Genomic DNA, 15,704 nt, shown 5'->3' with positions numbered 1-15,704 from the left:
TCAGCATGATTTCTATTTTCTGAAATCTAATGGAAATATTGAGTAATTCTTGGGAATCAAATGAGAACACACAAAGAGAATACATATATTGGGAATGTGGGTACATATACATTTGCAGCCTCATCATGTCTCTTGAATGATATGTTCAGATATTCAGCACATTAAAGCAAGGAAGACAAAGTTATAAGTTAGAGCTAGAATAAAATAATTGTTTTTTTTATGATAAGTGACAGAAAGTTGTACAATAGTGTGTTGAAAAGTAATGTCTCCGAATTTTTTATCTGAAAACTCTTAAAGCTTTTTAAATAAAACAAGCTTTATAAAATTCTGCTTTTTTTTCCATCGTGTCTACAGACTGGAAACCCGTTATTGCTAGAGGGCTCTGAAAGGTAGTTTGTGACATGGTGGTGTGTAACCTAACTGAATCAGTTTGTTAGAAACAGCATGCTGTAATCAAACTCATCAGCACATAGAGCACTCTCTCCTTCGGCTTGACAATGCCAGACCACACATGAGTGCTGTGACATCTGCAACAGTCTGACACTTGGGTTCACTGTTATTGATCACCCTCCATACAGTCCCAACTGGGCCCCATCCAATTTTCATCTGTTTTCAAAACTTGAAGAACAGCTTTGATGACTACACTTTGATGTGTTGAAGGGGTGCAAGGACAGGTAAGATTGTGGACATTCCATAGTGACAGTATCAAAAAATTGGATTCTCATTGGGAGGAATGGGTACGTCACCCGGTAACTATTTTGAGAAATAAATATGTAGAGATGAAGTATAAAGATGTAGAACATTAATCAAATTTATTTTATTCAAAAACTTTTAAGAGTTTTCACATAAAAAATTTGGAGGCATTAACTTTTCAGTATGCCCTCGTATATGCCCATTTTTTGCTTCATTTTAAATCGTTCACAAGAGCAGTTGTACTCCATGTCTCACTGTAGCACACTACCTAAGTATGTTGGTGGATAACACACATTATTGTTTGTCTACCATAGTTTTTTAAAAAAGAAATGAAACCTAGAGTAACAGCTTCCAGAACGTGTTGTAAATTGTGTTCCTGTGTGTATTGGCTGGAAATTTGTTTCCACATTATCCATTAAATGTCATAACAGAAGACAACAAAAGTCAGTTTTTAAAGTTTTAGGTGGTGTCTGTAAATGAGGGTCATATTGCATCCTCATCTCTTAGGCATCACACTGGCTGAAATAATATTAATAACTGGAGTATTAAAGCACCAGAACTTCAACAAAACCTTGTAAGTAGCACAGAATGTAGGAGGACGTTCTTATTCTCCCCTAGGACTGTCTAGAGAAAACCAGAACAACACAACTTACATGTGGGTCAAGCTGAGTAACAGGAACTTAAAAAGATGAAATATCATTGATACTAGAATGAATTTTTCACTCAGTATCAATATGTGGTCCGTTGAAAAACTGACATATTGCATGTTGGCTTTTGTATAGATCTTCGACAGATATTTGTTTAATGTTTTTTCTGATTTTTTTTTGTCAGCACAAGTGGTTGTAATGGTCAAAGATTCACACTCTGTTGTTGGTGACCACCAGTAACAATGGGTGGCCACTAACATTGGAGAGTAAATCTTGAGTGAATTGTCAAACAAATATCAGCCAAAGATCCTGATACAAAAGCCTCAAAAATTTTGTTGTGGAACTGGAATCTGGACATTAACTTTTCATGGTCAGTGCTTTTATTGGTGAGTTATCTAAGTTTAAATCACATTTTGCCCACACAGTTTTTTCAATCCTCATTGCTGGAGTAGTCTCTCTTGCATATGTTGCCAAACTAGAGTTCTTTGAAGAAAGGATTTAATGGAGAAATTGTACTCGCAGATTAGGTATTGTTAGCAGGAGGAATCTTTCAAGCTGCATCAAAATGTGCATTTTTGTGAAGCTTTGCAACTAAAGTCAAGGGTAAATAGTCTTTGCAGGTTTGCCACCGGACCACATTGTGCAAATTCCACAGTATTTCCTCGGAGCAACTGTCCTACATCTTCAGGTGGTTCAGCCTTGCTGGTGGCTGGGTACGACTATGATGTACCTAGTCACCAGCAAGGTTGAACCACCTGAAGATGTAGAACAGTTGCTCTGGGGAAATACTGTGGAATTTGCACAATGTGATCCAGTGGTAAACCCATGAAGACTATTTACAACATATCCGCTGGGAAAGCTTGAACAGTCACAAAGTCAAGAATGTTGGTTTGAATCTTGATCCAGGACGCAATTGTAAATTGTCGGGTAATCTCGCAGCAGCATACTTTACACTCCAGAGGAGATGACTAATTCTGGAAACAAACCACAGACAGTAGTTGAGCCATTTCTCTGCTACAGTTTTTTTGCCTAGGAATGCTCACACTGTAAGAAATGTAAAATAGTTTCTGAGTAGTTTGCATAGTATAATGAAAATACAGAAAAACTAATGCTGCATTGCAGGTCACATGAATGGGCAGCTCAGCCAACAAGAACATTTCCTGCAGATGGCAGGTATCTGGGATTGGTTCCTGGTCTTCAACACAGGAAGTTTTACAACAGTGTACACTCAACAGTAGAGCAAAAGATTCACTCTAGAAACAATCCACTTATCTGACTTCTTGTATTCAACTGATTAATTATCTAAGTACAATCATTATGGACAGGAGTTTTCATAAGAAATGCGCTATCGCTTTTTCTGTAATAATGCATGACAAGATCAGTATGAACACAAGATTAGAATAACTGCAGCATGCATGGAGGCATACAAGCTAGCATTCTTCCCGGGCTCCATAAACGAATGAAGCAGGAGGAAAGACTAATTCACAGTGCAATGGGAAGTATCAGTGCCATGCACTTCACAGTGGTTTGCAGTGATAGATGTACGCTCATAGGAACACCTTGAATGACTAGAGATAGGACATTCATATTCACAGGACATGTACGTTAGTATGTTCTGCAGAAATGATTAGCTTTTCAGTCACCTTGGTTCAGCATACATCCTGCTGTCTAGTAGGCACATGGTCTGCCATGGCCCCTGATATCTTGTTCCATGTGCGATGGCATCGGCACCTATAAGGCATGAATGGCATCCTGTGGTATAAGCATCCATGCTGCATTCACCTGGTTCCAAAGTTCATCTGTGATGGTTAGCGCTTGGTATTGCTGCCCCTGTCATTTCACCATGCACCTGTCGTTTCATCATATTCTTGACTGGCACAAGTCTGGTGATCTGGCAGGCCAGGACAAAAGGCTGACATCCTGTGACACCAATAAGGTATGTGTTTGTGCAACAACATGTGGTCATTGTCTTGCTGAGAAATGGTGTCTGGGGTGTTGTGCAGAAAGTATATGGCTACGGTTTGCAGGATGTCATTCACATTAGTCACAGGGTCCTGGACATGCACCAGCTGTGATTTGTGGTAGTAGCCAATAGCACCACATACAATAAGGCCCCAAGTTGTCACTGTATGTCTTGTGCGAGTGCAATCACTGTGATGCTGGGATGTCTGCAGCGAACCAAAATGCGGCCATCGTTTTCAAACAAACAGAACCTGCATTTGACCGAAAACATTATCTGATGCCATTCCTGTCCCAAGTGACACCATTCCGTACACCATTGCGGTCTAGCATGTTTCTGCACATTCATCAAAGGTAGGCAGAGTAGTGTATAATGCGCACATAGCCTATACCATAATAAACAGTGACGGACTGTCACCCATATAGTGTATGATGTGTTACACTGTTCCATTGTTGCGCCACAGCCAAGGAGGACACAGACCTGTCCGGCAATGCCATTCGGATGAGGGATGAGATGTCGATCGTGCTGCAGGTGTTCTGGGTGGTGGTGCAACCTGACCCCTCTCTTTGTGTTCTAAGGCTTTCCACGAACCATTCTGCATGGATTCGTTCCACTGCCAAAACACTTTGTCCCACAGGAGAAGCAGTTTCCTGGATGGATGCACTACTTTCTCTCGTGCCAATAATGCACCCCTATTTCAAACACACTGTTTTGATGATACAGTTCACGCCTATGTCAGGGAGGCACATTGCACCATCTGCTCAAGTAACACTGATCCATTACCTTCAGTTTATAGTGACAACGAGAGCTGCAGGCACATTTTACTGGTAGGTGCTGCGCCGCGAAATCGACGTTGACCTTGAATCTGCGGGCCTACAAGGTTCAAAACCTAATCATTTATGCAGAACATGTACATGTCCTGTGAATACGAATGCCCTATCTTGTCATTCAAGGTATTCTGGTTTTCTTGAACATGAGTGTAGATGTAGATATGTTCTGATAAGGGGTATAATTTGCGGGCAACCTGGAAACTGACAGCAATGAAGTCCAGAAAGCAGAATAATAATGAATTTTTCATTGTGTGTGACATCTTGTGTATTGAAATGTTTCAGTACAATATTTGTTTATGCAGACCCCACTCCACATCTTACTTATAGTCAGCTTAGTTTGGCAGATCAGGTGTAGTATCCAACTTCCTCTCTTTCTGTTATGCATTCTGATTGATTGCCCAGTGTAATAAATAATAATAATAATAATAATAATACCATATCAAATGAAAAGGAATACTTATTAACCTTGTGACAAGTATTTCTAATAGGCTAATGTAAAGGTATTTGTAGTGGACAGCACCGTTTCACAGCATTGAGAAGCCTACGTGATTAATGATGTTCACGTACATCTTTAAAAAATAGTTTTTGAGGTGAGACAATTCCAATTTGTATGAGGTCCATTTTATCTCAGCACACTCTCACGTTGCCATGCTATTTGATAATGATAATGGTCTCTCAAAGAAATGTGTTTACTGTTACTGTTTGTGATTTTGTTGATAACTGCACATCTTTATTGTGGAGAATTTTAATGCATTATGTTGATGCATGTTTATGTTAACTTAGTGAAATATTAACCCTTCATATTTGCCCATCTTTGATTACAATATTTTATATTTTTTCAGGTATCAACACTTATATCACACAGGAAAACTCATTCTGATTATAAGCCCCATCGTTGTCCAACTTGTGGGAAAGGCTTCCACCAAAAAGGCAATCTCAGAAACCATGTGTTCACACACACCAATGAAAGACCATACAAGTGTGAACTCTGTGGAAAGGGTTTTAATCAAATGTCAAATCTTGTGTGTCATCGTGCTCACTCACACGGTGATCGTGCACGTTATACTTGTTACATCTGTGACCTAGAATTTACACGGAAAGGTGCATTACGTGCTCATGAAGAATATAAACATGGTGTGCGTTTTCGTGGGCCTCATCCTCGGGTGAGCATATATCAGATTCAGCCCTAAAATTGTTGTAGGTAATAGTATAAGTCTGTTGTACTTTGGGAGGAAAATTTATGCAGATGTTGTCAAAGAATAGAGTTCTGAATAAGTCACCTACAACAAATGTGGAAACATCTGCAGCAATAAGAGAACATTGTAAAACACCAGAATGTAACATTCTGCAAATATCGTGTAGTTCGATCATCACAGCAGAGTGCCATTTTGGTGGCCGAGATAGCAGCCTTTCTGAACACATAAAAATCAGCATATATAGAAATAAAACCACCTTCAACTGAGAGTTTGGTTTGAGTGCTACAGCACTTCATTAGATGTGTATTTATTGGAAATTATATGTACTTGCCTTCCTCTGACCTTATTGTCGGCACATTCACCTAATCAAGCAGGTTTCTATAGTTCTCTGTGCAAAACACTAGTACTAGATTTTTCTCACGCAAATAAAATTTGCTGAAGATAATGATAATTTGATGTGCCAGAGTAAATCTTAGTTTCAACTGGGAATGAAATCCTAGATCTCTGGATTTTAGTCTGGTGCCTATCCACACAGGCTACATTTTAGTTACATAATGAAGGGCAACACTGACAGAACCTCCATAGCATAGAAGTGGCAAAGACAACCTGCCCATTTTTATGTCCAGATTTCTTTCAATGTTGAAAAAGTTAAAAACAATTATGAATCATCTTTCTCCACATACTACACAGAGAAGCACACTCAAGTTTCCACATTAAGGTAACTACCCACAGCTAGACATTTCAAATTTGTCTTCAAATATGTCTGCTTGTGTCTGTATATGTGTGGATGGATATGTGTGTGTGTGCGAGTGTATACCCGTCCTTTTTTCCCCCTAAGGTAAGTCTTTCCGCTCCCGGGATTGGAATGACTCCTTACCCTCTCCCTCAAAACCCACATCCTTTCGTTTTTCCCTCTCCTTCCCTCTTTCCTGATGAGGCAACAGTTTGTTGCGAAAGCTTGAATTTTGTGTGTATGTTTGTGTTTGTTTGTGTGTCTGTCGACCTGCCAGCACTTTCATTTGGTAAGTCACATCATCTTTGTTTTTAGATATATATTTCCTACGTGGAATGTTTCCCTCTATTATAACCATATATATATATATATATATATATATATATATATATATATATATATATATATATATAGACACACACACACACACACACACACACACACACACACACACACACACTGATTTAAGCATAGTATAAGGATTAGCAAGTTACAAAATATAATAATACTAAAGTTTCAGTACAATTTCCTCTTAATGACAACTCACATGTTTGGAAGTAGGTAGGCAGATGTGAATGTAGCCAGAGAAAACATAAAGTATAGAACCCCCTCCCCATACTAGACACTGATTCACAAGATGGATCAATTAATGAATGTCAGCTCCTGTCTCAGGTGTGACTTTTGGCAAGAAAATGTCCAGTGGCTATGTCCAGCTTTATATGCTATATAGCAAGGTAAAATCTTCAAGAGATAGTTAAATTCTTTGGCAGATGGTGAAGATGGTATTTTAGGCTGTTTTTCAACATAGTCCTCATTATCGTCAACAAATGTTGTGCAGAATCCTTTCAGTTAGTGGGTTTCATCTCTGAAGAGTTATTTGGAAGGTGTGTAAAATATCTGTTGACTAATACCACAACCTCATCATCATTAGACTGAAAATATTTTCCAGTCACAAAATCTCTCAGTGTGCTAGCAGATGGAAATCAGAGGATACAACATCTGGTGAATGGGATGGATATTCCAACAGATTATACTTCAGTTTTCCCATTACCAAAGGATGCTTGTTGGCAGGTGCATTGTCCTGATTAAAGATGATTCATTTCTTCAACAATTCTGGTTTCTTGTCATGTATTTTTTAGTCCACTTGGTCCAAATGACCTGTTAAATATTTGCAAGTAACTGTTTTGTTGTAGGCAAGGTGAACAGTAAGATGAATTATAAATATTGACCAAGCCATCCAGGAGGTGAGTTTGACCCCTCTCACTGCCCACTGCCACTGCTTTGATTTTTGTTTCATTTGTGGGCTGAAGTAGTGGATTGACATTTATACACAGTACTGCTTAGTGCATAAAATCAATTGGTTTAAAACATTCTAAACACTGTTCAACATTCTCTTGTCTCCGTTGTCATATTGGGTTTACAGTTATATTTCTGGCTTTTGATGATTTCCTTTGTCTCAAGAGGTGACAGCTGTTAGCAAGTGCTGTGCTGGAATTTTTTAACTCCTACTGTGCTCATATTTCAACTGGAACAATGCTGATATTTTATATGTACCAGTCAGTCAAGGTGTTTATACAGGTAAAATTACATAACACTTGCACTGCAAATATCACAGAAATGGAAAGTGCTGTTGATGTGCAGTTTCCACAGAATGGATTGGTAGTCAAGGACTAGTATTGTTAGCCAATAAACAGAGTTTAATAATTCTTAGAAAGTGTATTTTCTTCTGTAAACATACACTTCTTTAAATGGAACAATGCCTATTGACATTAACAAAATAAACGAAGTATAAGAGAGATTTATACTTACTGTAAAGAAGACATGTCAACAGACAAGCACAGTTAAAATACACTCATAAAAAGCTTTCAGCCATAGTCTTCATCAGTAAAAGAAAGACACACACACACCTTGCACACACAAAAAAGCAAGCACACCTCACACACACGACCATCAACTCCAGCATCTTGGGCCGGAATGCAGCATCATATGGGATGCGAGCAGCAATCTGGTATGGGCGGGGAAGGGGAAGGGATAGTGGTGTATGGGTGGAGAGAAAGATGAACACTGTCTGTTGGAGCATTCTGGGACTAGACTGCCAGCATGCACAGCATTTCGAGGTTGTGGCCAGGGAAGAGAGTGTGTGTGTGTGTGTGTGTGTGTGTGTGTGTGTGTGTGTGTGTGTGTGGAGAGTGTGTGTGTGTGTGTGTGTGTGTGTGTGTGTGTGTGTGTGTGTGTGGGTGGGTGGGTGGGGGGGGGGGAGGAACAGTGAGAGTCAGGTTGATGCATTGGCAGGAATAGTAAAGTGTATGCATTGGCAGAGGGCTGCAAATACACAGGTTGGGAGATGTGAGTGCAGAGATGGTAGGACAGAGGGGGTGTAAACTGTTGGGAGGAGGGTGAGAGGACAGTATGTTACCACAGGTTCAGGCTGCGATAATTACGGGAGTGGAGAATGTGTCGTAAGGATAACTCCCATCTGTGCAGTTCAGAAAATCTGGTGGTGGTGGGAAGGGTCCAGATGGTTCGGGTAGTGAAGCAGCCATTGAAATCAATTATATTATGTTCCACCACATGTTGTTCCACAAGGTGGCCTACTTTACTCTTGACCACAGTTTGGCGGTGGTCATTCATTGTGGTGGACAGCTGGTTGGTAGTCATACCAATATAAAAAGCTGTGTAGTGATTGTAGCAGAACTGGTAAATGGCATAGCTGCTTTCACAGGAGGCATGGGTCCTGATGGGGAAGGATTAACCTGTGACAGGAATGGAATAGGAAGTGCTGGGTAGTGGATTGGGCAGGTTGTGCACCTGAGTTTTCCACATAGATATGATCCTTGGGGTCAGGGTTTGAGATTCGGAGTGGCATAGGAATGAGCTAGGATGTTGTGGAGGTTGACCGGGCAGCAAACACCACTTTAGGACGGGTGGGAATTATCTCGGATAGGATGTCCCTCATTTCCGGGTGTGATGACCCTGTTGGCAGACTAGTCCCTGCGCACTCCAGTAGACAGCGTTCGTCTCTCTCCCCATCCGTACACTACTATCTCTTCCCAGCCCCCTCCAAATTGCTGCTTGCATCCCATGTGATGTTGCATTCCAGCCTGAGATGCTGGAGCTGGCAGTCGTGTGTGCATGAGGTTTGCTTGCTTGCGTCTTCCTACGTTCTTGATATGCCTACCTGGAGTTTCCATTATTTGATAGAATTAGGGTAAATCAGAATGTCAGTGGTGTCTGTCACAGGTGTCTAGTGTGTCGTTTATGAGATATTGTATTGTGCAAAGTTTCCACACTGATACTTGTTTGTGCCGTTCAGCCTGTGTGGTTGCTAGGTATAATGTTTTTATGTTTGCTTACAGTGTGCTTGTATGTTCATTGAGAACACTGTGACTTGCTAGTCTTAGTGTGTGACAGTCCAAGCTGTACGTCATGAGCGGACAGTGGAATTTACCAGTGCAGAAAAAGCTGATATGCTCAAAGTGTATGGAGAGTGTAGGAAGAATGCATTTCGTTCTTGCACAATGTATGTGGCAAGGTTTTCCAATAGATATCAACCATCTCGGCAGTTATTTAGCAGCCTCTTCCACCAGTTACGTGAAAGTGGTAGCATAACACCTAGATAACATAACAGAAGGAAACAGTGATGACAGAGAAGGAGAAATTAATATTTTTGCAGTTTATCCACACACTAGCACACACGCAATTGCAGGAGGAAGTGGCATCAGTCAGGCAAGTGTCCTATGCATTCTCCATCAACATAGTTTCCATCTCTGCCCGTCACGACCTGCATGGAAACAATTATGAGAGACACATTAACTTCTGTACATGTGCATTACAATAAAACAGGATGCTCCAGATATGTCATGTATCTTTTAGTGACAAGCCACATTTACCAGTCATGGCCAGTTAAACTGCTAAGATATGCTGTATTGGCCTGTTGATAATCCCCATTGGCTTCGTCATGTGGAACATCAGCATCTGTGGAGTTTAAACATGTACTGTGGGATACTAAACCATCAGTTCTTAAGCCCATTTTTGCTCGAAGTACTACAGCATGTCTTCGCAAATTGTTTCCAAATAGTTGGATTGGACACAACGGACCTGTACTTTGGCCAGCAAGTTCCCCAGATTTTACACCTTAGACTTTTTTCTGTGGAAAAAGCTGAAAGGAGCTGTCTACAAGGACATTATGACAACACCCAATGCTATTCAATGACACATTATTGCAGCCTGCTCAGACGTCTCTGCTGCAATGCAAGCACGTGTTCAGCAGTTGTTCCATACCAGTCTGGAAGCATGTATTACAGCTGCCAGTGGTCATATTGAACACAACGTGTGATAGTTGTCTCATTACTGGTCAGAATCCACATAACTAGTGTATGCACTTTATCTTTTAAAATGACTCGCAATAATATCCTCCAACAAGCACCAATGGCATTCTAAATTACCCTACTTGTAGTTTGTTATATCACTATGCATTGCTCCATTTAAAAAATGTGTGTATTCACAAAAATATGGGTTCTAAGTAGTATTACAAGCTATTTATTGGCTAACAATACGAGCCCCTGACTATCAAGCCATTCTGTGAAAACAGCACCTCAATAGCACTTTCCATTTCCGCAAGTGCAAGTTTTAGGTGATTCACCCTGTATATGCTACCAATGGAGTAACGCTAATGTGGCCACTGCTCTCATTGAGAAGTAAGCATGGTGGCATATTTCTCTGTAAACTCAAGCAGCATGCACACACTTCCATGTAGCATTAACAGCATATACACTGTGCCAGTTAAACTTAATTTTCCATAATTTGATCTCAGTGGCTTCCTTGATAGCAAAATCCCAATAGGGTGATACATTGTACTAATTATTCTCTCGTTGAATGTAGTTGTGTGATTGTTTGCAAGACAGTGCTTAGTATCTGCTGATTTGCCAAAGTCACAATATTTAACGTGGCATCAAGCTTATGAAACTAAATATATGGTCTGAGTAGTAAATTATATGTAACCCTGAACAAAAGGAAGGCAGATATTTTGACTTTCAGGTGGTTCTCATCGGGTATATTGTAGCTCAATGTACCAATTATTTAAAACAGATCTATTCTAATCTGAATAATGAAAGTTAGTATAATTTGGCTTGTAGTATGTATAATGAAACAAATCAGAATTTACTCGTACAAAATTGTGTTCGATGTGGAGATCAGTCAGGACATTGTCTCTTTGTTCCCAAAAGTGTCAGTGGAAAATATGCTGAAGCTGTTGACAGTCAGTCTCCTTAGACTATCAAACTGTACTCCATATAGTATTGTATTGTATATATACTTTTATGACAGCTATTTACTTTGTCTTGTGGAAAAATTTTCTGAAATGAAATGACTGACATTTTTAATATGGCCATATCTCATCAAAGCTCTTTAGCACTTCATGAATCATAGTGTGCAACGTAATATCATGTTTGCAACTGGTCTGAGTTGAATGCGAAAAGTTCCATATTTAGATGCTTTACTTGAATACAAATAAAGTTGTTGTGCCTAGTTTATGTGGCTACACCAATGAGTGAAGGAAAAAATAGACAGTGATGTTGAGACTTTAAAAGTGGTGATACAAATATGCATAACGAAAAGCAGAGTGGCTGGCTCAGTATGCAAACCAATAAAATTATGAAACAAGGGGACTACAAATTATGATGTGATTGATGATTAGTGTTCTGGCTGATGAATTTCTTCATGTTGGATGAACCACTATTTACATGATTATCAACAAAAAAAACTCTGCTATTGCACATTTGTTCGATATGGATACCAAAAATGGTTACCAAACAACACAAAAAGCCCAAGAGGATGAGCAATTTTGGAGCTCTGTCAACACAGTGATGAGGGTTTATTTTCCCACAGTATTATGACCACTGAGACATGGATATCCTTCACCAATGCAGGAAAAAATGCCACTCAATGCAGTTGTGCCATTAAAAATTGCAAAATAATAATAAGAATAAAAAAAAAACCAAAATGGCCACTACTAAGGATGTTGGTCTGCTTGATTTCATGGAACACTGAACAACAGTTACAGCTGATGTGAATTGCGAAACGCTCACCAAACTGAAACATCTCATCCAAAACTCACGGTGTGGAAAACTGTCGTCCAGGATGGTCCTCTGCCACAACAGCATGCTTCCATGGTTCATTACTCATAGGAAAGATAAGATTCAGTACGCCCATTGAGAACTTTTTGATCGTCTTCCCTGCAGTACTCAACTCACATACAGCAAGTATCATTTCCTTTTGCAACTGAAACAGTAGTTTGGCGCACAGCATTTTGAAGATGATGATGAGCAACGCAAGAATACAGTTGTCAACTAGTTCAGTTACCAGGCAGAGAACTTGTATAAAGTATGAGTGGAAGAATTTGGTACAGTTCCAACATTGTGAATGGCAGTTACATGTAAAAGTGATGTAGTTTTGTGGGAACTTGCAAACGCCAATAATAGTTGTTTCTAATAAATATATATATTTTTAATGGCACAGCAGGAGACTCCTTGTAATTTGAGGCACAACAAGTGAGAGAGGGAGAAAAAAAAAGACACCTGATGATAAATATATAAATTTTAATTTTTTATGTCAACCATTTTTACTTCGTCTTTGTATTGTAATTTTTAATCTGTGGGAATGTGAGGCATATTTCTTCTCTAAAGGCTAAGCCAACAATAAATAAAGAACTACTTCCATCATCAGCTCCATCTCTGTAAAATTCAACCTTAGGATTTGAGTAGCATTATCTTGATATTACACTCCCTCGTAGTTTACTTGCTTTCTTTACCAGACCTGTAAATATTGCAATCTGTTTACATGTTGTTATGCCAGTATCTCTTAGATTAGTGTAAGCATCAGCCAACAAGCACATAAAAATGATGAAACTTGTAGCTATGGAGCTGTACTTTGTCTAGCTGTAATGTGTGTGTGTGTGTGTGTGTGTGTGTGTGTGTGTGTGTGTTTAGCGTTTTTGCTCGAAAGCAGGTCACTGTCCAAAAGCTTTGCTAGTATGATCATGTTTATGTGCCTGTTGATCACTCACTACTACAGCTATATTGTGTGTGGTTACCTTTACTCCTTCCAGTGTATGCAGTCGACCCAGGACTTAACACTATCAGTTTATCTTACAATAATATGTTGTTTTACTTTAGGTATCTGGAAACAGCTCTTCTAGTAACAGTGCAAATGTTGTTAACACTCAAAGTGACCCAAAAACAGCAGGTGGTGTTCTTATTGATCCTATCAGAACTCGTGCCATGCAGGTGGCAGAACGTGAGGGTCAGACTCCATTTGCACTGCTTAAACCAGCAAGAGGTATCCCTGTTTTAGTTAAGGTGCACCCTGCACCTGGTCCTGGACGACGTCAGATGTTAGTGCCAGCTACTGCAGAGGATCTGCGACAGGCAGGCAAAATAACTGTTGCTCAAGGAGAAGGTGGTGGAGCTCACCGCTCACCTGGTGCAAAAGTTAAAGCTGTGCAAATAAAGGTTCCTGTTGTTGCTACTGTTGTACAGGTGGGTTAAGTTATTATATTTATTTGTTGGGGTTTACTGAAGCCATGTTAAGCCTTCTTGTATTTGCTGGTGAACTGAACTTCACTTTCTTAAAGGCTCAAAATCCATCCATTATTTGTGAATGAACTTGTTTATGCTCTCTGTCAAGGGGAGACTGTGTATTGTTTTGGTTGCTTTTCATTTATCCAGTTAAATAATTATAAAATGAGGTCCCCATACAAGTTTCTAATTTATGTAGATATTTTTGACAACTTACGAGTAGCATGTGAGACATCATTATAAATCGCTCTTGTGAATTCATTCTTAGTAAACAAATAATGGCATATGAGGTTGTACCTACTCCTGATGGTCCATGCTATTCCTTGATCACAATATACTGTGATACTGACATCAGGAAAACTACGAATGAAAACATTACACTGACTGATAGAAGTAACCAACATTGTGTAGAACACACAATAATTGAATAAAGAACATGGTTCCTCATGTACAAGCAGATATTCCTATCGCACATTACAAAGGTAATTGCTAGAACGTTTAAAAAACTAAGTTTTAGTATCTCCTGCACTGAGATTAAAATATTCTTTGCAACTGAAACCCTTTCCCTTTAGGATGAGTGATATTCATGAAAGGGTGAAGTAGTCTCAAAGTTATGTTTTATACTTTGGCTTATATAAGGAATTATACATGTGTTACACCAATAAACATACAAATGTATGGGCTTATCACTAGCATGTCCGTCTTGCTGACAGTCAGAACACTGCTTTCTTGAAATCCAGCTCTCAGCTTAAAATAATTGATCACATCTCACTAGAGTCAGAACTCAACAGTTTAGGCTAAGCAATGTTTCTGTAGGTTTAAAAGCCATTTCTCGTGGGGCTTCTCTGGTTACCTATATAATTTCATATAACTTCTGCAACTCTCGCAATAAATTGGTAGGCTATGAAGTCTTTTCATTCTTTTATACAATTCTTGTTTCACATCACTCATAGCAAATCAAATGATAGTTGAGGTAAGTACATAGTAAGGCACATGCAGTGTAATTGGTCTACAGGTGACTGTAATTCAAATTATATTGAGGAGGAGGGGGTGGGTGGAATTGGCACCATAAAATGCCACTCATGCCTATGGGGGGCAGCTAATTCTCCCTTACTGTGTGATGTAAAGAATTGAAATGGATAGTAGAATTAACCTCAAACACAAACTGGAATCATATTTGCTTGACAACTCCTAGTTGAGAGATGAAATTCTGAATATGTAGAGAGAGAGAGAGAGAGAGAGAGAGAGAGAGAGAGAGAGAGAGTGTTTGCTCGCTGAATTACAGTTGAAAACTTTCCCACTATGACAATGATTTTCATAACAGTACTGTAAAGTGTCCTTTTCCTTGAACTCATTTCAATATCTTTTTATTTAATTTTGTGTCCAGTATTACTTAAGATAATTTTAAAGCCTATTACATGGCATATCTCCCTCCTTTTTTTATCACATTTGATAAAGCCTGCAAGATCCAGACAATCAGAGGATGGGATTACTGATAGTTGGGAGCTCCAACGCTAGGTGTGTTATTTGGCCGCTTAGGGACATGGCTGCCAAGAAGGAAAAGAAAACCAGTATGCACTTCGTGTCCTTATTGGATGAAGTCATTCCAGATGTGGAACAGGCACTCCTGGATGCCATGAAGAGCACAGGGTGCAGCCAACTGCAGGTGGTTGCTCACATCGGCAACAATGAAGTGTGTCACTTTAGATCAGAAGAGATCCTCTCTGATTTTGAGCATCTAACAGAAGTGATAAAGGCTGCCAGTCTTGCTTGCAAGATGATAGTAGAGCTGACCATTTGCAGCATAGTCAACAGGACTGATTGCGGACCTCTGGTACAGAGCCAAGTGGAGGGTCTGAATCAGAGGCTCAGACGGTTCTGTGACTGTGTAGGCTGCCGATTCCTCGACCCAAAGGGTGGTTGGGTTTCGGGTTCCGCTGAATAGGTCAGGTGTCAACTATACACAGGAGGTGGCTACATGGATAGCAGGGGCTGTGTGGTGTGAACTGGGCAGTTTTTTAGGTTAGAGGCTCTTGGGAAAACACAAGAAGGCCTTCAGTCACAAAGTATG

General features: G+C 39.7%; 1 protein-coding gene across 1 annotated transcript in view; it reads left to right on the top strand.

Moving 5' to 3' along the window:
- LOC126485144 (Krueppel homolog 1-like) overlaps positions 1-15,704 on the top strand; it is a 70,816-nt gene that overhangs the window by 35,272 nt on the left and 19,840 nt on the right. The window contains exons 4-5 of the mRNA XM_050108807.1: positions 4,973-5,293; positions 13,232-13,594. Coding sequence (XP_049964764.1) covers positions 4,973-5,293; positions 13,232-13,594 — 684 coding nt within the window. The remainder of the gene's footprint in view (positions 1-4,972; positions 5,294-13,231; positions 13,595-15,704) is intronic.

The sequence above is a fragment of the Schistocerca serialis genome, chromosome 6 (assembly GCF_023864345.2).
Source record: "Schistocerca serialis cubense isolate TAMUIC-IGC-003099 chromosome 6, iqSchSeri2.2, whole genome shotgun sequence".
In the NCBI taxonomy this organism is placed as follows: Eukaryota; Metazoa; Arthropoda; class Insecta; order Orthoptera; family Acrididae; genus Schistocerca; species Schistocerca serialis.
This window is presented reverse-complemented; position numbering and strand designations above follow the sequence as displayed.